Source organism: Geotrypetes seraphini, chromosome 3, assembly GCF_902459505.1.
Source record: "Geotrypetes seraphini chromosome 3, aGeoSer1.1, whole genome shotgun sequence".
NCBI lineage: Eukaryota > Metazoa > Chordata > Amphibia > Gymnophiona > Dermophiidae > Geotrypetes > Geotrypetes seraphini.
This window is the reverse complement of record NC_047086.1, coordinates 162,495,154-162,518,039: the sequence shown is the minus strand read 5'-3', so window position 1 is coordinate 162,518,039 and position 22,886 is coordinate 162,495,154. Positions and strand designations below refer to the sequence as shown.

General features: G+C 40.5%; 1 protein-coding gene across 5 annotated transcripts in view; it reads left to right on the top strand.

Annotated features, from left to right (window-relative positions):
- The window catches only part of NCOA7 (nuclear receptor coactivator 7), a 351,548-nt gene that overhangs the window by 322,534 nt on the left and 6,128 nt on the right, over positions 1 to 22,886 (top strand). For all 5 annotated transcript variants that reach the window (XM_033936068.1, XM_033936069.1, XM_033936067.1 and 2 more), the window contains 4 exons: positions 625 to 750; positions 6,945 to 7,097; positions 12,151 to 12,246; positions 12,974 to 13,047. In XM_033936068.1, the coding sequence (XP_033791959.1) occupies positions 625 to 750; positions 6,945 to 7,097; positions 12,151 to 12,246; positions 12,974 to 13,047 (449 nt within the window). The remainder of the gene's footprint in view (positions 1 to 624; positions 751 to 6,944; positions 7,098 to 12,150; positions 12,247 to 12,973; positions 13,048 to 22,886) is intronic.

Genomic DNA, 22,886 nt, shown 5'->3' with positions numbered 1-22,886 from the left:
AAGCAGTAGGTAAGAAGAGATTCTTCTCGCAGCCAGTGAAGATTTGAAGAGGTACTGGGGGGGAGAGTGGAGAAGTGTCGGTGCCTCTGCCAAGGTGGCACCCAGGGTGGTCTGCCTCCCCACCCCCTCTTATTATGCCAGTGATTATCTGCATAAAATTTGCCCTTTCCACAAGAGCACTCTTGACTTTTCCTAAATCTATGTATAAGATAAAGAAGAATGCAATCCCCACGCAAACAAGATGCGGATAGAAAAGTGAGGATAAAAACCAAAGATTTCATATAGTTTTACATATTTAATATTTGTAAAATTTTTATTTATTTATTGACGTGCTTTGATTCATAGAATTTAGGATTCCTAACATAGGCATTGTTGCTGAAGCATGGTCATATAAAGTCCTTCTAATTCTGTGCTATGAACTACTATTGATGAGCACAGTAGTTATTAAAGACTGTTTTATTGGACTGAACTCTTTTGTTTGGTTTTTATCCTCACATTTTGTCGCCTTCCTAAATCTACATACATAAATTCTGGATAGATACATTTTCTGGCACTGAATTAAATGAAAAGCCTTTATGTGGTTGGCCTCGGCCCTTCTAATACATACATTTGTGTATGTACCAGATTATTACAGTCGAAGAGGCTAAGCGCCGGCAGAGCACCTGCAGTGTATGTGATGAAGAAGCTGATGACATTCTGCCTGACCTGAAGCACCATAGTGGAATTTTTGAGGATGTGCACATCGAAAAGGTACGATTGAAGGAATTCTTTGAAAAATCAGACTGTAGAAGAGATCTTGACTCCCACAGCAGCATTGTTGTTTTAAATGTATTTTTAATACTAGTGATGATCATTTTTGGAGGGGAGGGGGAGGGGGCAATTCAGTAAGTGGGTACCTCCAATTAGGCACCCGGAAGATAAGTGGTGGAAGCCTATTCTATAATGGGAAGTGGGCACCTACTTTCCCTTATGGAATACTGGCATCACTGTTGTTAAGCAGCGCATTTGACCAAAGTGTAGGAGGCACAAAGGGGATTTGTTAGCCTAATGATGTACTAGCACCTTGCTCCCTGATGAAATTATTGAAACGGGGCTCACGTCGAAGAATGAGGTGGTGCTCAAGATAAGTCTATAGCTTCTCAATCCATATATTAAAAGATTGCAAAGAAATTGATTAAAAGTACGAACTGAATATTGAACAGGAGAAGATTATAATGAATAATAAGATTTAAGTAAAAAGGCGAGTTTAGAGGTTGGTGACAGGAATCAATGAGGATTATAGCCAGCCTGAGTTATGCTACCTGGGTAGTAATCTGATGATCCTTATACCTAACGTATTTGAATACGTTACTAACAATCGAGTGAATGAGGTTATAAACACTGGATGTGTGGAAAGTAGCCAGGACTCTAATTTGGAACACATTAAACTATATTAAACTGGTGTAAGTATGCATACCTAACTATTTATTTAAAATATTTATAGCCTACATTATCCTGCAGTTTTAAGTGGTGTACAAATTATTAATGCATGCACAATAAAACAGCACATTAGCAAAGCATACAGAAAAATCATCCAAAAATTATATACTGCTTTAAAAGGCTAATACAGTCATTAATAGAATGCAGCAATGCAATAATAAAACACTAACAATATACCTAATACTTAGGTGCAATACACTGAAATAAACATAAGGTTTTTAGCTGTTTACGAAAATGTAACAAACCTACAGAAGCATGTAACTCCAAAGGACTCTATAGATAAACAATCTAACTTGTCTAAAAGAAGGAATATCCAACAGTTGTTTCTGAGAAGATTGTAGACTACACAAAGGCTTATAGAAGCGCAATGCAGTTGCCAAAGTCTCAGTGTACAACATACAATATTCTATAAGTTTTGCTCAGAAGTGGAGAACCACTCCTGTGTATGCCGGCCTTGCAAATAGACACTAGAAGGTTGATATTCAAATCAATTTAACCAACCAGAAATGATTCCAGGCTTGTTAGATCATCTGTTCAGGGCTAAATGTTAGTTTTCTGCAGCATTTAACAATACAATACAGTACAACTTATTATACCCTGCAAATTTCAACATGAAATCATTGCGGTTTACAGCAAGTTGAGTTACATTTGCGATATAAGGACATAAGAATTGCCACTGCTGGGTCAGACCAGTGGTCCATCGTGCCCAGCAGTCTGCTCCCGCGGCGGCCCTTAGGTCAAAGACTAGTGCCCTAACTGAGACTAGCCTTACCTGCGTACTTTCTGGTTCAGCAGGAACTTCTCTAACTTTGTCTTGAATCTCTGGAGGGTGTTTTCCCCTATAACAGCCTCCAGAAGAGCGTTCCAGATTTCTACCACTCTCTGGGTGAAGAAGAACTTCCTTACATTTGTACGGAATCTAGCCCATTTTAACTTTAGAGAGTGCCTTCTCGTTCTCTCTACCTTGAAGAGGGTAAACAACCTGTCTTAATCTACTAAGTCTATTCCCTTCATTATCTTGAGTGTTTCGATCATGTCCCCTCTCAGTCTCCTCTTTTCAAGGGAGAAGAGGCCCAGTTTCTCTAATCTCTCACTGTATGGCAATTCTTCTAGCCCCTTAACCATTTTAGTCGCTCTTTTCTGGACTAGTGCTGCCCGATTCAGGGAAAATAATTTCGATTCAATTCGATTCGACCTATTGAATTGGTTTTTCGATTCAATTTGATTTTCCTGCCCAATTGGGTGTTTTTTTCAAACATCCTGGTGGGTTTATTTTATAGCTTCTTCACCCCCTTTGGCTTCTCCTAACCATACTAGCGCTGTGGTATAAACAAAATAAAAAAGCAAAAAGGACTTTTCCTCTCTGTTAAATCCTAGCTCATGTTTGCGGTCTAACACCAGCTCTGGCAGGATACACGTTACAAATCTGACATATTGTAATCACAAAACAGAAAATAAAATTATATTTTCTACCTTTTGTTGTCTGGTCAATATTCAAATCTTGTTGGTCCCAGGCTCTGGTTGTCTTCTGATAACTTGCTTGCCAGGGTCTCCTTCTTTTCCTTTCTCCGTGCTAACCATCCATCTTCCATCTCTGTCCTCCCCTTCCGTTTCCCTTCCCTCCCCCGGAGGTCTGGCATCTTTCTTTTTTTTTCGTCTCCATCCACAGATTCACCTTTTCTCAATTGCCCTTTCATACGGCATCTCTCCCTCCTTCCCCACCATCCTAGGGTCTACCATCTCTCCCTTTCTCTTCCCAACTACTCTCCTATCCAGTATCTCTATTCCCCCCTCCACACCATCCCTTGTGTCCAACTTCTCTCCCTTTCTGTGCCTTCCCTCCCTAAATCCCATTGTCAATCATCTCTCTCCCTCTCCTCTATTTTTAGACCCATTATTTCTTCCCCTACCCCTAAAGTCCGGCATATGCATGTCTCTTTGAACCCCCCTTCCCTCCCTCCCTCCGTGTACTTCTACACCAGCCCCCCCTCCCCTGAAGGTCTGTCCTCCCTGAAGGCCTGTGCCACCATCCCTAAAGGCTTGTCCCCCCCCCCTTAAAGGCCTGAATCCCACTCCTGAAGGCCTGCCTGTCCCCCCCCCTTGAAGGCTTGTTCCCCCCCCCCTTAAAGGCCTACATCCCAACCCTGAAGGCCTGCCTGCCTGTCCCCCAGGATTGCTGCGAAGGAAACAGCTCAGAAGCAGTTTGCAAAGATCGCTAGCACCGCGATCTTGTCTGCAGGCTGCTCCTCAAAGGTAAATGGTGCGGGGAGGCCGGGGGAGAAGTCGGACGCCAGGGGGGGAACCGGACGCCAGGGGGGAAGCTAGACAGCAGCACTTCGACTGATCCTCCCCCCTCGCCCTCTAAAGCAGGTGCGGCAGCGGCTGGCCAGCAAGAGCAGCACTGCTGCTCCTGCTTTAGGGGGTGAGGGGGGAGGGTCATCCAAATTGGGAAGCCAATTTTTTGTTGTTTTAAATCAATTCGAATCGATTCACCCGAAGTGAATCAGTTAACCGATTCGAATCGTGAATCGGGCAGCACTACTCTGGACCCTTTCGAGTAGTACTATGTCCTTCTTCATGTACGGCAACCAGTGCTAGATGCAGTATTCCAGGTGGGGGCGTACCATGGCCCGGTACAGCGGCATGATAACCTTCTCCAATCTGTATGTGATCCCCTTCTTAATCATTCCTAATATTCTGTTTGCCCTTTTTTCCGCCACCGCACATTGCGCAGATGGCTTCATTGACTTGTCTACCAGTACTCCCAAGTCTCTTTCCTGTGGGGTTTCTCCAAGTACCGCACTGGTCATCCTGTATTCGTGTATAAGATTTTTGTTACCGATATGCATCACCTTACACTTATCCACATTAAACCTCATTTGCCATGTTGCGGCCTATTTCTCGAGCGTGTTTATGTCATGTTGCAGGTCTTCGCAATCCTTCTGTGTCTTCACTACTCTGAATAACTTTGTATTGTCTGCAAATTTAATCACCTCGCTCCTCATACAAATTTCCAGGTTGTTTATAAATATGTTGAAGAGCGTTATCGATAGCAAATTCAGTATTGCCATGTTGTCTTGAGGATGTCAGTCTGTGGGAAGAAGAGAGCTGGGAAGAGTTGAGTCTACTGAGGGAAGAGATATGCCTTTAATCTTTTCCTGAACAGGCAATATATGCTTAACTGGCTAATGCTAGACTGAAAATTGGCTATTTGGGGGATGTTCTAGGGGCAAATTCAGCATTTGGCCAGTTAAGTGCAGATATGAGTATTCAGCACTTAATCAGTCAAGTTTACTGTATAAATAGAACCACATAAAAGTCAGTCCTTAATTGGCTATGTGTTAGCCAGCTCTGCAAACTCAGAAATTCAGTGTTGGCACCCAGTGATGGCACAGCACTGAATTTCCAGGCTTAATGCTGGCAGTGGTCAGAAAAACGCTAATTGCCACTGGCTGAATACGAGTATTGGGCCCTTAGGTGTATTAATTGGGTATTTACAGGATAGAACTTAGGTGCCAAGCTAGCATTTACGGGAGAAATGCATACATAAATGTGAGTATCCAGATTATAGAATTGTCCTTGGAATGTGTTCCATTCATTTCAGCAAATGTTTGGAGGTCTTGGTCTTGTATGCTCCACTGCTGTTTCCAAAGACAGTGTGGCTGAAATTCTATAAACAGTGCCTGAAGTTAGGTGCCTAGATTGGCATGCTTAAACTAAACTAAACTAAACCTTAAGTTTATATACCGCATCCTCTCCACAGAAGTGGAGCTCGGCATGGTTTACAAGAACTTAAAATATAAGAAGAGAAAGGAAAAGGTGCCTAACTTAATTATTCAATTAGATTTAATCAGCTTTGTTAATTGAAAAATGTGTTAAAAACAATTAATGAGCTAGTAGGTGTCTACTCCAAGGTGCCTATGAGAAAGTAGGTGTGATTAGGCGCGGACTTTGGTCGTGGTTTGATATAGGTGCACTGATTTAGGCCAAGAAAACTCTGGCATAAATTGAGTTCTCTTAAGGTTTTAACAGTTTCTGGCACCTAGCAGATGATTGACAATTGTGCTTTTGGGCACCCAGGAAGTTAGACGCCATTTATTAGAATCGGAACCTGTGTGTAAATTGGGAACATATGTTTATCTCTTGGATTCTGTGTATTTGACGTGTCACCACTTTCCAGTGTGAGCTAAAGGAATAGTAAAAATAATTTAACGATTGGACCAAGCTTATGATTTATTTAAACATACAATGCAACATTTATTTGCAAATACCTCGACAAGGTTCATTGCGGTTTAGCATTAAAAAAAGTGGAGACAATGTCCAGAATTACAATCTTAAAATCAACATTGAATTTACTAATCCTTTACCACATGTTCATCAAACAAATACCGTATATACTCGAACATAAACTGAGATTTTTGGGCCAAAAAAATGGCCCCAAAATAGGGATCTCAGTTTTTGTTCAGGTCAGCACCCACCCACCCGTTCCCGGACCTGTTGCAGGCCTCCACCGGTGGTCCAGCGGTGGGCCAGGACAGGAGAGATCCCTCCTGCCTCCTGTCCTGGCTGACTCTCACAATTTTCACTTTAAGGGCTCTTTCCAGCCAGTCAGCTGGAATCTACAAAGCAGTATGGCAGGGGGGGGCACAGAACTTGATTTTATACCCCCCCACCCAGGACTCAGCAGTCTGCGCCAATCTGAGACCAGACCAACCAAAAGGCCGACAGCCTGTCACCTTCCTGGGGTGCCTAGCCCCTGTCTTGGTGTCATTGTGCTTTCTTAGAGGCTGGGGAGGAACATCTGCTAGTGGTACATCTGCTAGTGGTACATGAAGCACTTTGTCCTGTAAAAGCACCGCTCAATAACTTGCTTTTATTCTAAGCTCCAGAAATAAAGCTAGACATCTGTCAGAAATTTAGGCTTGTCTGGCCTTTTTTGATGCCAGACTAAGCAATGAGGTAAAGTCCAATATGGTGGCAAGCCTTCAGCTTCCACAATTCACAAGTTTGGTGAAATGTCTCAACTGCCCTCCTGAGTCACTCGGTCCCATCGACCTGGCATCATGTATATGTCTTTGGTGTTCTCAACACAAATGGATAAGAAAAGGCTCGGCACTTTTTTGGTTAAAGATCCTGCAAACTGGAGAGATGATCCAAACTACCAGTGTTTGAAGCAGTCGGCATCATCAATGACAGCAGTCAACGACTCTTGCCGAAAGAGCAATTGCAGTATTATTCAAGTCTCACAAAGAATGAGGTGCAGAAGCAGCTCCTCCTTCTCCTTGTTGCTCGGTGCCACCAGGTCTAAATCTACCCCAGTGATCGATAACCTTAATTAGAAATCCTGCGATTGTTGTCATGTAATTCCCAGGGTTTAGGGCCTCCTTTATTTCTGGTGCACATGTATTGTATTGCAAGATGTGGTAACTCATATTTGTGCTGTTTTCTTTCCCCTTGATTTTCAGCTTGCCCAATGCTTGCCTGCTCGTGTGCAGGGCTATCCCTGGCAGCTGGTGTACAGCACACTGGAGCACGGGACCAGCCTGAAAACCCTCTACCGCAACTTGGCATCTCTCGACAGTCCAGTGTTGCTTGTAGTCAAAGACATGGACAATCAGGTAGCTGGAAAAAGAAACTCAGTACACTCATAAATCGGACTCTTGTACAAAATATTCAATTAAAACAGACACCTGGGCTAAGCTTTTGCCAAATCCTGTCCAACCCATAAAAACAGACCTAGAATAACTATTCATAAAAACCTTTGGTATACATTAGTGCTGCCCGATTCAAGAAAAAAAAAATTGATTTGATTCAGCCTATTGAATCGATTTTTCGATTCGATTTTCCTGCCCAGGTGGGTGTTTTTTTTCAAGCATCCTGGTAGGATTATTTTATAGCCTCTTCACCCCCTTTCCTCTCCTACCCACACTGGCACTGTTGTGCAAACAAAAAAGACTTTTCCTCTCTCTGTTAAATCCTAGCTCACGTTCGTGCTCTAATACCAGCTCTGTAGGATATACATTTCAAATCTGACATATTGTAATCACAAAACAGAAAATAAAAATATTTTTATACCCTTTTGTTGTCTGGTCATTATTCAAATCTTGTTGGTCCCAGGCTCTGGTTGTCTTCTGATAACTCGCTTGCCAGGGTCTCCTTCTTTCTTCTTTCTCCGTGCTAACCATCCATCTTCCATCTCTGTCCTCCCCTTCCGTTTCCCTTCCTTCCCCCAGAGGTCTGGCATCTTCTCTTTTTTCATCTCCATCCACGCAGCTGCAGCGATGGAAGCCACCATCCCCAGATCCACCATCTCTCCTTTTCTCAACTACCCTTTCATCCAGCATCTCTTCCTCCTTCCACAGTGTAACATTTCTCCTTCCCTCCTTTCTGTCCTCCCCATCCATTTTGCCCTCTCCATGGGTCCAATACTTTCTGCCTCCTGCACACTTTCTCTCTCTGTCCTTGCCTCTTTCATCGAGTGGCATCCCTCTTTCCCACCCCCAACCCAACATGCTCTCTCCCCATGCACCATCTCACCCTACCCTCCAATGTGTAGCACTTTCCTTTCCCTCCCTTTCTGCCAGGTCCAGCAGCACCTCTTCTCCCTTCCTTTTACTTCCCCTATCCAGCAGTACCCCTTCCCCCTTCCCTGCTCTCCCTGTCCAACAGTACCCCTTCTCCCTTTCTTCCCTCCATATACTTCTAGACCAGGACCCCCCCCGAAGGCCTGTCCACCCCCCCCCCCCCCCGAAGGCCTGCTTGTTCCCCCCACTTCTTTCTCCCCGGGCCTCCCGCTCTTACCGCAGCCTCCAGAGAGGATCACTGGTGCTCTACGTGAATCTTGCAGGCTGTCACTGTCCTCAGAAGCATGTTTCCTCTGACGCGATCCTGCCCCTCATGTCAGAGGAGGGGCGGGACCGCGTCAGAAGGAATGTGCTTCTGAGGATGGTGGTAGACTGCAAGATTCACATAGAGTACCGGCGATTCTCTCTATAGGCTGCGGTAAGAGCGGGAGGCCAGGAGGGAAGACGGAGGATGCAGCAAAGAGTGCCAAAGCACGGAACAAGGTAAAACCAGGATGTCTGCAGCTCTTCCTGACTGGCCCTCGCCCCCTAAAGCAGGAGCGGCAGGCCAGCAAGAGGCAGCACTGCCGCTCCTGCTTTAGGAAGGCATGGGGAGGAGGGTCGGTCACCAAATCAGCCAGGCCATTTTTTTTTTAAATCAAATCGATTCACCTGAAGTGAATCGGTGAATCGATTCGAATTGGAAATCGGTCAGCACTAGTATACATTGCTGTAATCTTTGTTCTTTTGTGCATAGAGAATAGGTGGTTCTGATTAATCAAATATGACAGTTATCTTAGAGTGTCCAGTTCCTGCTCAACAAGGAATAGGAGAGTTGGGGTGATGGAAAAGACATAGCAGAGAAAAGCTACCCTGCACTCTAATCCAGTCCGTTCCTACCTGTCATTTTCCTCCACTGAAGGTGCTCCCTCAGAGAGATGTCCTCTACTTAAGCATTCCAGATGGTCAATTGCTGAATAAAGAAGATTTTTGCTATACAATATCCATATAAGTGCATGTATGCACAAAAAAATCACAAATTCTGCATGAAAAAAAAATGCAAATTCTGCACACAAATTTAGGAAATTCTGCATGTTTTATTTGTCAAATAAGCAATAAAATCATTGGCATTTGAGTGATACTTAATTTAAATTGCAATTCAGAAAGGTATTACACTTTGTAACAAAATTGTATTTATTTTTTTGTTCTTTCCTTAATTCCTTATTTATTTGTTCTTTCCTTAATTTTTTTTGTTCTTTTCTTAATTGCCTAGGCCACAAAAATGTAGAAAATGGCTATCATTACCCTCAAACTTTGCTTTTATGACCAGGGCATTGATATTTTGAAAGTTACCTTTTTGCAGAACATTCCAGATTGACTCCAAGCTGAATAAACTTAGGGGCCCTTTTACTAAGGCACTCAAAGAGGATTACAGCTGCATCAAGACCTTACTAGACGCCTTGAAGTACGATGAGTACATCTGGGAAGTCATCAGAGATTTCAGAATAGTGGCATTCCTAATGGATCTCCAAGGCGGTTTTACCAAGTTTCCCTGCTATCTCTTCCTTTGGGACAGCAGGGACACAAAGGCACACTACCAAGGTAGGACTGGCCACAGCGGACCGAGTTCTCTGTGGGGAGAATGGCATCAAATGGGAACCACTGGTGGATCCCCAGAAGGTGCTGATGCCACAACTGCACATCAAATTGGGCCTAATGAAACAACTTGTCGGAGCTCTAGATAAGGAGTTGGCAGCTTTCAAGTACCTTCAAGACATCTTCCCTAATTTGTCTGAGGCAAATGTCAAAGCTGGTGTCTTTGTCAGGCCACAGATAAAGAAGATCCTGGAGTGCAAGGAATTTCCCAAGAAGCTAACTAGAAAGTGCCTTGGAACAGCTTTGTCGCAGTGTTTTGGGGCTTCCTGGGCAATCACAAGGATGAAAACTATGTGGAGTTGGTTGAGAACCTGGTGAAGAATTACAGTAAAGTGGATCGCAGGATGTCTCTCAAAGTTCATGTCCCTGACGCTCATCTTGAGACATTCAAGGAGAACATGGGAGCATACTCAGAGGAGCAAGGTGAGCATTGCCAACAGGATATACTGGACTTTGAATGCCGTTCCAAAGGACAATATAATGGGAACATGATGGGAGACTACATCTGGGGGCTGATTTGTGAAAGAGACTTACAATATAATCACAAATCTAAAAAACTACTCACTTCTAAGTCTTCTATGGTCATCTTTGTATAACTTCATTTTAAACATATGTTAATTGTGATTCGTTTGTTGCTTTTTATGACTTTATAAGAATGAAAAGATGAAAATTCATTGTTTTCACATTTTAAGTAGGTAAATTGCTAAATTTGACTATCCTGGTAACAAAAGCAAAGTTTTATGGAAATAACAGATATTTTCCATACTTTCTAGACATGAGCAATTAGGAAATGACACTTATTTGCCCAGGAACATAGTGTTTTTCAAAAATGTGAAATTTGAAATCTTTTTGTACAGAATTCTCCAAAGCCCATAACATCTTTTTCCTAGGCTTGATTCTCTCTTCCCCATAACCCCATATTCTCGCTAACTCCACCGAGAATCCTGCAGCTACCAGACCACCTAACGCCCTATCCAACAGCTATTTTCTCTCCATTCCTCTCCCAAGGCTTTACCCCTGTTCTCTTTCCACAGCTTTCATGCCTCTCTTCGTACTCTCCTCTACCCCCAGCCTCAAAACCTCTCCCATTCGTTTTCTCCAATTTCAACACTATTATCTACTTCCTTGGCCTTAGCACCACTCCTGCTGGATCTCTTCCATTCCCTATACTCCTCATCACCGTACTCACTCATTCTCTCCTCCCACCTTCGGCTCAGTTTCACTAACTTTGTCTCTTTGACCCAGGTTCCACTGTACTCTCCTATAAGCACTTGACTTACCTTTCTGAGCTAAAAGCAATTGCGTTTTCCAGTATTCTTTTGTGAACTTCCATCACTAGAACTGTTCCTCAGCACTTTCCTTTGCAGTTTTACAGAGCACTTTGACCCGTGAAGCAGGTGGCTCACCGCCAAAACAAGGCCCTGTGTCGGGTCTTTTCAATTTTGAGAGCTTTGAAAATAAACCTTTGATTTATTCTTGCCTGGCTGCTGGAAGTCTTTTGGTCCACCTCTACTTCTTTTCTCAAGTTTTCTCACGTAAGGGTTTTTCCTTCCTCTTTCTCTATTTTTTTTTAGTTATTTTGTGCCAGGTTTTGTAAAGCAGTTTTATAAAATTGCCCCAAAATAAGTGTCTACTTAAACTTCTTATCTAGATAGCCTGATATTAAGTTATCCTTTACATGCACATTTGGCAGCAAGCAAGAGAATTATTTCTTGTTTTTTTAAAGGGTTTTCTTTATTGATTGCAATGTTAACACATTTTTGGGAAAAACAAACTTACAAGGAATCAAACAAATAACTCACTAAGGGGTTCTTTTACGAAAGCTTAGCATGCAGTAACAGAATTAGCGCACATCCACATGGCCCATAGATATAAAATAGGGTGCCCAGCATTCAGCACATGCTAATTCCATTAATATATGCCATCTTTAGTTAAAGATCTCCTAAGCTAATACACAGGAATGCTAATACTATCCTAGCAGACCCAAAACTCACCAGTTTCAGTGAAGCATAACAAAAATGAGTTTTATATTTATGATACAATCCATCCCAATAAAGAAAATAAGGGGGGGGAACCCCTTATGGGACAACAGACTTTCTGTCCAAAACTGAGCTGGAGAAGAAAGCTGATTTACCTTTTGTTTGGTATAGCTGGAGGCTTATACAGAGTTTTTCTTGAGTTTTTCCATTCCAGGGTTTATTTAGTAATCAAGGTTTCTCAGCAGGTATATTGGGCTTGGCTCAGTTCATTCCTTACATGCTGCGATTTTTTTTTTTTTTATATATTATTTGCTGAAACAGAACAGCACCTTCAGAAGTATTTAATGTTCTGATGATCAAGTCCCTGCAAGCTTAGTTGAACCTTTGCTGTGAGACATTGTAAAGCATTCCAGAAGATTCTCTCATTTCACATTTTCCTGCAGGCCGTGAACAGACATGCTTTCTTTTGGCAGGTGTTTGGGGCTTACGCAACACATCCATTCAAGTTGAGTGACCACTACTATGGCACTGGGGAGACATTCCTGTATACCTTCTGTCCTGAATTCAAGGTAGAGAAAAGTGGCTTGCTTTCCTGATGATGTCTGGTGCTATGGCAGACTGTGTCAGATGTATGAGGAGAGACTGGAAGCTCTGAATATGTATACCCTACACAGAGGAAAGGAGGGACAGGGGAGAAATGATTCAGGCGTTAAAATACTTGAAAGGTATTAACGTAGAACAAAATCTTTTTCAGAGGAAGGAAAATGGTAAAACCAGAGGGCATAATTTGAGGTTGAGGGGTGGTAAACTCAAGAATAATGTTAGGAAATTCTTCTTTACGGTGAGAGTGGTTGATGCCTGGAATGTGCTCCCGAGGGAGGTGGTGGAGAGGAAAATGGTGACAGAGTTAAAAAAAAAAAAGCATGGTATGAACACAGAGGATCTCCAATCAAAAAGTAATGGTATATATTGAAGAACTAAGGCCAATACTGGGCAGACTTGCCTGCTCTGTGTCCGTATATGGCCATTTTGTTGAGGATGGGCTGGAGTGAGCTTTGATGGAAACTCCAGTAGATGGAACCTATGCACAGTAGTGGGCAGAGCTCTGGGTTTCTGGCCCAGAAATATCTAAGAAAAAGGACAATTTAAATTAAATGATTAATTTATGGAGCGTGTACGGTTGGGCGGACAGGATGGACCATTCGGGTCTTTATCTGCTGTCATTTACTATGTTACTATGTAAGCCTTCTCTGCTAACATTTCTCACATCAAAATGCTCTGCTCCTCTTTCCTCAGGTCTTTAAGTGGAGTGGGGAGAACTCATACTTTATCAACGGGGATATAAGCTCTTTAGATCTAGGAGGAGGAGGGTGAGTCTTCAGCACCTACATTTTCAGCCAGATTATATGTTCTTTCCTGCGCTTAATGCATCTGTATCTTTTCCCAACTTGTGGTTACATATTTGAGCAGGGTGCAGCCTTGGCTCATTTTCCACATCATCCCTTTTTCTTTTAGTATGCCAAACTAAAATATATAAAGTGCATCCAATGTTGGCCTACAATATTTTCCTATATGTACAAAACAATCAGTTACAGAACCTGTTCAAACATGAGTGTTTTAACAAAGTCAAGAGTGATTTATAGAAGATTATGAGTGGCAAACAACTGGTATGTCTGCAGTCATAATATATTTAGGATGTTCTAATCACCTCTTTAAAAGATTGCAGACAATACAGAATGTTGCAATAAGGCTGATATTCTCTATTTCTTTTTTTTTATATATAAATCTTTATTCATTTTCAAACTTACAATAAGTGTGACAGTAAGTTAAAACATTTTAACATTAAATATATCACTTAATATTCAGCAATAATACAAATCATATAACCTTATCTTCCACCCTTCCCACCCTTTCATAACAAATATTTTTATATGATATACTAAAAATTATCCCCAATATCATTACAATATTTTGTTAACGGCTCCCACACATCTTGAAATTTCCTTAAATACCCCTGCTGTGTAGCTATTACTCTTTCCATTTTATATATATGACACAATGAGTTCCACCAAAAATTATAATTCAGTCTACTCCAGTTCTTCCAATTACAAGTAATTTGTTGTATGGCAACCCCTGTCATTATAAGCAAAAGCTTATTATTATTCGAAGATATCTGACTCTTTGCCCTTATTGACATGCCAAATAATATAGTATCATAGGTCAATGCCACCAGGTTTTCTAATAAATAATTATTTTGGCCCCAAATTGATTTCCAAAAAGCCATAATAAATGGACAATAAAACAATAAATGAGCTAAAGTCCCTGCTTCGAGATGACAATGCCAACATCTATTAGACTTAGAGTTATCTAACTTTTGTAACCAAACAGGGGTCCATAATGCTCTATATAACAGAAAAAACCAAGTTTGTCTCATAGATGCAGACACTGTACATCTCATCCTCCAAGTCCAAATTTGTGGCCATTGAGATGCAGTAATTTGATGCTTAATCTCAATGCTCCAAATGTCTCTCAGACCAGTCTTTTGTTTCTTTTTGATAAATCCAGTTAACAATTTATACCACTGGGCGGCCTGGTGCCCCAGGAAGTCCACCTGAAAGCATAAGAACTCCAAGCTATATTGATTATTAAGATTTTTCCATTCAGGGAAGCCCTCCTGAATGGCCTGCTTCAGTTGCATCCATCTGAAACTTTGTGTTTTATTGAGACCATATTTATGTTGCAACTGTGAAAAATCAACCAGCTTACCATTAGAAATAACATCATCTAATACACGTATGCCTGCTGTCATCCAATACTTCCAGATGACCTTAAATCCGCCAATTTGAATCTTGGAGTTCAGCCATATAGTTTGATTTGTTGATTTGTGAACTGGAATAGGTGTTAAATTACTCACATATCTTTTTTTTTTTTTTGTAACTCTTTATTTAAACACTGCGAAGCAAGTACAGCCTGTACCATGTTGGCACAACCACACACTCTGAAATACAGTGTATACATTAATATGCCCCCCTCCCCCCCACACAACATGTCCCCTGCCCGTCCCACCCCTCCCCTTCCCCCCCTCACCTCCCCCCCACCCATCTCTCCAATTTACTCAACCCCCGGTATCTTCTATAACCCCCCCCCACACATGAATTAACAGAAAGGAAGAAGTAACAGGACATAATTCTAAGATGAAAACGAGGCAATGGATACCCCACATCAGAAAAGCACCGTCAGAGAGTGCACTACCAATTACTCAGTGTTTCCCTCCATCTCTAGGAACCTTCCCCATAGGTCCTCAAATTGTTGCCTTTGGCGTGTAAGTAGAGCAGAAAGCCTAAATTTCTCACAAACCCATCCCAATTTCACTCTCATCATCGCCACCGTAGGTAACGTGTGGCTCTTCCAAAGAGATGCCAGCACAAGTCTAGCAGCTGTAAAAGCCAGTCTAGCCAACCTGTCCTGCGTAGCCTCCACTGTCCCAGGGAGTACCCCCAGCAAAGCCGCCCCCGCTCCAAACGGTAATCGACATTGCAAGAGACACCCCACATATCGGAACACCTGAGTCCAATAGTCTACAAGACGAGGACACTCCCACCACATATGAAAGAATGTACCCCTCAGACCACACCCTCTCCAACACTCCCCTGTACATGAGGCATTCATCTTTGCAAGCACCACAGGAGTAACATACCATCTCACAAGGAGCTTAAGAGCATTTTCAACCAATTGTGGGGCCACCGCCACATGATGTATGCGCAATGCTATTTGTTCCCATTCCTCATTCGTATAGGTAATCCCCAAATCTACCTCCCAAGCCCGCATATATGAAGTCTTCCGATCCGGGTCAGCAAGCAGTAAGCGATATAATTGAGAAATGCATCCCCGACGCACTGGGTCCCCCAACATTAACTCAAATTTCGAGCGCTTATATGCGGTCGGGTCCCCCGCTTTAATTCGCATAACATAATCCTTCACCTGCAGATAAGGGAATATATCACGCTGCTCCAAATGGAAAGAGGCCTGGACCTCAGGAAACCCACGAATACGCTCCCCCTCCAACAGCTGGCCAAACCATATTACTCACATATCTTAATATTTTCCATGTATCTACTAATATTCTATTTTCTTCATATGATCTCGGCATTTTGTTACTGAGAACATAGCATAATCGCAGAGGAAACATCAGGCGCCCTTCCAACCATAACCAATCTGGGATATTTTCAATGAGCTCTGGGAGGACCCAATACATACCCTGGCGCTTAATATAGGATTGATGATACCTATAAAAGTTGGGACAATTTACCCCTCCCTCTGCAGTCAGCTTTTGTAGAGATACTAAAGCAACTCTAGGAGTTTTACCTAGCCAAATAAATTTTGTAAGAACACTATTTAATTTTTTATAAAAGGACCCTTGAAAAAAAAACGGCAACATACCCATTTGATAACAAACCTCAGACAAAATCATCATTTTAATAGTTTGAACTCTCCCCCACCAGGAAAGATGTAAAGGATTCCATTGCTCACACATTTCTGTTACCTTCTGTAATAAAAAATTTTCATTCACTTTCATTGTGTCTTCCAGCATATTTTTTATCCAAATACCTAAATATTTTATTCCATCTTCCTGCCAAAGAAAGGGTAATGAATCAAACAGACCTTTTATACAATGTACATTGAGTGGAAGAACTTCTGATTTACTCCAATTTATCTTGTATCCTATAAATTTTCCAAATTTCTCTATCAATTCTAGTAAGCTTGGAATGGTTGTTTCCGGATTTCTCAAATGAAGCAGTATATCATCTGCATAAGCAGAAACCTTATATTCCCGATCTGAATAAGGAATACCCTGTATCTCCTTCGCTTGCTTAATAGCTAATAACAAGGGTTCTAATACAATATCAAAAAGCAAAGGAGATAAGGGACAGCCTTGTCTAACCCTCCTCTGCAGACTAAAGCGCTCTGAGAAATTATTATTAATATACAATCTAGCAACAGGGGAGCTATACAATGTTTGAATCATTTGTATAAATCCTGAACCTATACCAAACCATTCCAATGCTTGATACATGAAGGTCCACTCAACTCAATCAAAGGCCTTCTCTGCATCCGAGGAAACAGAAAAGGCCGGATCATTTATGGCTTTTGACAAATTTAACATATGTAAAGCCATTACATATTAGAAGAATGTCTCTGAGCAGCAAATCCTGTTTGGTGCATACCAATAATAAAGGGGAGAACCTTAGCCAAGCGTATAGCCAATGTCTTAGCTAGAAGTTTTCCATCTACATTGATTAAGGAAATGGGCCTGTAGTTTTAAACCAAGGTGGGATCTTTATTTGGCTTTGGCAAAACTATAGTTAATAATTCTGCCTTAGTACCTGTAATGCAACCTTAGTACCTGTAATGCAACCTTTAGTTAGTTGAACCTGATACAAATTTAACAAATATGGTAATAGGGTAATTTGAAATGATTTATAAAATTCTACCGTGAAACCATTTCCACCTGGAGCGGATCCAGCTCTAAGGGACTTCAACGCTGTTTGCAGTTCTTTTAGTGATATGGCTTTTCTAAATTTTCTTTTATATGCTCAGGAATTTTTGGTCCCTTAATTAAGTTTAAAAATTCTAAACCATCCTTTTCTTTATCTAAATAAGGCTCAGAAGAATATAGAACTTTATAAAAATTTAAAAATTGTTTTAAAATAGGTCCAATTTGAGAATAAGTATTCCCTTTCTCATCATTTACCGCCACTATTTTTGGTTTTCTTTTTTTTGCTTTTAGATACTTTGCCAATAATCTTCCCGCCTTATTTGAATTTCCATAATACAAAGCTTGTTGAGAAAATAAGTCTTTCCTTATCAATTTAGAAGAAATCTCATTATATTTCCCTTTATCTTTTAAGAGATCCTGTAGTATAGAGTATTCCCATTAATCAATCAATTTTGATTCCAATAACTTAATGTCTTGTTCCAAACTGGAAAATTGTCTTTTAATTTGTTTCTTAATATATGCCGAAAAAGAAATAATTTGACCTCTCATGGTTGCCTTAAAAGCATCCCATAGAGCTTCCATGGAGATATCTTCCGTATTATTAATTTGAAAATAATCATTCATTTTTAACTGAATTTCCTCAATGAAATTTAGTTCTGTAAGCAATGTATTATCAAATCTCCATACAGATCTATTATTATCTTGATCAATTATTTTAATTTTAATCCACACCCCACTATGATCAGACAAAATAATTGGATCTATGGAGGCTTGTGTTACTTGTTGAACTAATGTATTTGAAACAAATATATAATCTATTCTTGAAAAAGATTTGTGAACATGGGAGCAAAAAGAAAATTCCCAATCATTAAAATGAAATATTCGCCATATATCAAATCACAATTCTGCACCAAATTATCTAATCCTAATGACTTCATAATTCTACTAGGTTTTTTATCCATTAAAGGATCTATAACAGCGTTAAAATCTCTATTCTCTATTTCTAAGAATGATAGAATCACAACTTATATTTAAACAATTATATTGACTTCCAGTTATTGCTAGAATCCATTTTAAACTTTGCATAATGGTTTTTAAACTTCTGTATAGTCTGGCCCTACTGTATCTATTGGATTTAACAATTTTACAGTTAGGTAAGGCAGGCCTTTCTTCTCGTAATTTGTCTAAAGGTGATAAAACAGTTTAGCCAATTGTGTCTCTTTTTTCTATCAGACCCCTTCTATTTGGAACAAGATCCTCTTTTTCACAAGAGCTGAGGGCAATTACATGACATTCAGGAGACTTTTGAAAACATATTTATTCCAAGTTTATTAAAATGTTAGTTACAGAACTAACATAAATTAGCCAAATACTGTCCTGCTAAAAAGCTCATAATACAGCCAGCTTTGCTTTGCTCCATAAAACTGCAGAAATAAATAGTCTTAAGCTCCTTTATGAAAGCAGTAAAATTGTTTTTAATTTTCTCATTCCTGGTTGTAAGGAATTCTAAAGATCTGGTCCCATTACTGTAAAACAGAATGACCTAATCTAATCTAATCTAATCCTTAGGTTTGTATACCGCATCATCTCCACGTTCGTAGAGCTCGACGCGGTTTACAGTAGGAGAAATAGGAAGGAATTACAACAGAGGGTTAGAGGTAGAAGTGTGAAGAAAATTTAGAGGACTTGGGATGCCAAGATATAAGAGTTTCCTTGATTCCTAAGTTGGAGGGAGACTTACATTTTTTGAGAAAAGCCAGGTTTTCAGATGTTTGCGGAAAACTTGGAGAGAGCTCAAGTTCCGAAGAGGGGAGGTAAGGTTGTTCCAGAGCTCATACTTTTTCCAGCCTAATTACCTTAAAGGAAGGAGCCTCTAATTGCAAATCATCAGAAGATTGTAACATTCTACTTGGTTGATAAACTTTCAACTTCGCAGAAATCAAAGGCGATGCCAATTGCTCTTTCCATTCCATCTTTTCACTTTGGGTAACACTCAGACACTAAGAAGAAAATGGCTTAAAAAAGGACTGGCACCCTTTCTAGGTTAACTTTGGAGAATTCTTAGAACAGCCAAAGGCGTAGCCTATACAGTATTTGGAGAGGGGTGTCTTGTGTTTAACATGGGTAATCAATTGACATACAGATCTGAATCCTCCCTCTCACCTTCATCAGCTCTGACATACATTGATAGTAGTAGCAGGAGCCTGCCATTCTGCTCTTCACTGCTCTGCCTGCCCGCCTGCCCCAATGTGTGACTGACGCTATATGCTCATTGGAACCTCATGGGCTGCATGGGTTCCATTTATGAGCTCATGAACAGGAAGTGATGCCTATGTTTATTTAAAACATGATGTACTGCTTTAGCGTAACCAGAACAAAGCAGTTCACAATCATAAAAGACGCATAAAAGTATAATGGAGAGTTTGATGCAGCGGAGCAATTCAGCTTGTGCAGTTTGGGATTTTCTGCTAGTTATAATTATATTCTCACAGCAATGAAGGCAGACTGACGCAGTTAGAGGAGCCTAAGCAATTGCTGTACTCCTCCAAGCCCACCCTTAGCTATGCCCCTGAGAGCAGCACTTCAAGCCACAGTGTTCAGAATACCAAAGTACATGCTTGCTCGCCCTTTTATTTCCAATGAACATTTTGAAGTTAAAGGTATTCTGAGAATTCCCACCCCCCAAGTCTAGTCTTGTTCTTTGTGCTCCAGTGCATGTGATTTGGAAAGGATCAGCCAGCAGTGTCCTTGTTTACTTAGATTCAGAGATACTGAAATACAAATGATGCTCACAATACCATTATCACAGATATTGCTTCAGAAATTAAATCTATACTGGAAAAAAGAGAAAAGGGGAGATTGTAATGGAAAGGAAGTGGCCTAGTGGTTAGAGCAATGGGTTGAGAACCAGGGGATCTAGTGTTCCAGTCTTGCTTCTACTGGTGGCACTCTGTGTGACCCCGAGAAAGTCCCTTTATCTTCCATTAGTGTTTAATTTATTTGGTGCAAGGATACAGTACACTGAATATTTGTTGTGTAGAACTGTGTGTATATAACATTCTGAGCCCAGTATTCAGCAGAACTTATCCAGGTAGGAGTGGCCCTTACCCAGATAAGTCCCGCCCCTCTCCCTGGGTCATACCTGGATTTTCCATGACACTTACCTGGAGTGTGCTGCTAAAAATATAATTAGACTGTCTAGGCAGTGACAGAGTAGAGTCTGAGCGATGCTGGGAGTGAACCAATTACTGACAGAATTCATTCAGCATTAACCTGTTAGCAGCAATATCCAAGTACCAGTCTGAATATCACCAGCATGTGACAGTTCCTAAAAATGCTAACTACCACATATTTAATGAAAAATGGAATTAAGAAAAAAGCTAACAGAAAAATGTTATGACCATAATACTAATCTCTTATAGTAAAGTAATTATATATTACCAATAAAGTGGTACCAACCATTGCTTTTTAAATACTTCTTTACAATAATATTTGTCTGTTCAAAACCAAATTTTTAAATTGGGACATCATATGGTCTTCCAACCCCTCTGGAGATAAATTTTTTAATAGATAAAAATGGAAGACTTTTAGGTCCCATTTAACAAGCTGCGTTAGGGTTTTTTATCATGGGTCGCTGGGATAAAAGCTGTGACGCTCATGGAATTCTATGAGTGTTGAAGCTTTTACCGCAGTGGTCTGTGATAAAAAAAACCCTAATGCAACTTGATAAAAAGAGGTCATAGAGATTTTCTTAAAGGCAGTTCAGCATTCTGTGTTATGACAAAAGGAGTTACTTTTGCAAGCTAAGTGATGATTTTCTAACTTTTATGAAAACAAATTTAAAAGTGAAATTTGCTCTGATGTGGTACATTTATTCCACTTTGTACTAAGGCCCAGATTCTATAAATAGTGCCTAACTTAATTTTTTAATTAGCTTAATTGGTGCTGTTAATGAGCAATAAAGAGCTCATCATAATTGGCAAAAATTAAAATGGGTGGTAGGCACCTAGTCCAAGGTGCCTACCAGAAAGTGGGCATGGTTAAGGGTAGATTGTGGGTAGATCTTGGGCATGTTTTCCATCTAGGTGCCAGTATTTAGGACAAGAAACCCCTGGTATAAATAAGGGATGCCTAATATTAGACACCATTTATAGAATTGGAGCCTAAGGGCTCCTTTCACAAAGCTGTGGTAAACCCTAGTGCATGCTTACCGCAGCTTAAAAGGGCCTACGCCGGGTCACATTAATGTTTGGTAATGCCTGCATGCTAATTGGAACATATCCAAATACTGAAGGAAGTATAAAGAATAATACATGTCAACTTCAAAGGGTTAATGATTACTAAAATAACAACAAAGTGGCCTATTTATTCATAATAAGTAGCCAAAGTAGTTCAATTGCATTTAGAACAGTGCTCAGAGCAATTGAACTACTTTGGCTGCTTATTATGAATAAATAGGCCACTTCATTGTCATTTTAGTAATTGCTAATTGCAACAGCCATTTTCTGGCAGTGATAAAAATGGCTGTAGCGTGTGGGAAAGATCACAAAAGGGCACGTCAAAGCCAATTTGTACTACATGTTAGTAATGATTTTCTAATTAAAAATAAATAAATAAATTTAAGAGTGAACTTAGTTTTGATATGGTAAATTTATTTCATTTGCACTAATTTCTTACATTAGCCGCCCCCCCCCCCCCCCCAAGGTGCACGGCAAAAGCCCCGAAGCCCTTTAAATCTCTATGGGTTTTGGGATAGTTATCACAGCAGCAGACACTAATGCAGCTTTGTAAAAAGGGGGGGGGGAGGCGGAAAGTTGGCAGGGGTTGGAGGACCATATGATGACCCAATTTAAAACTTCAGTTTTGAGCAGAAAAATATAAACCTGTTGCATCAAGGTATTTAAAGACTGATGGTCTACTTCTATAATTAATTCACTATAAGAAATTTGTGAATTCTTTATTGGATCTGCTGCACCTAGAGATTTTCCTTGCAAATAAAAATACGATTGCTTCTAAATTATATTTAATCTAGGTTAAATAGGGTTAGATTTGTCAGTCTGCTACATTCCATATCATGTATATTTTTTCTTTTTCTGTGATGATTTTGAAACCACTCATGTTCCCTTAGATGTGCGCTTGTAGGAAATGATGTGTTTATTATATTAATTTTCTTTATTAGATATTTGCCTTTTTCTTGATGTTAGTTATATTGCAACTACTAAAAATTTCAATTAGAAAAAAAAAAGAAATTAATGAACTCTTAACTGCCACAACATTTTCCTGTTAGCTTCTTCTTAATTCTGATTGTTTTGCTAACAGATGTAAACTTCCTTTTTCTGCTGTATTAATTGGATAAATATTGACCTGATTATTTTTATTTATTTAAGTATCTATATACCACTTATAGTCTAAGTGGTTTACATTCAGGTACTCAAGCATTTTTCCTTATCTGTCCCCTGTACCTGGGGCAAAGGGGGATTAAGTGACTTGCCCAGGGTCACAAGGAGCAGTGTGGGATTTGAACCCACAACCTCAGGGTGCTGAGGTTGTGGTTCTAACCACTGCACCACACACATGCTAGCCTTATCTAAAAACGTTGGGCCAGATTCTGTAACAGGCGCCTATGTCAATGGCCGCCTTAAAAGCGGCCACCAATCGTATGTCAATCACTCGACAGTGCAAGTTACAGAATCATCCCAGAAAACTCTGGCC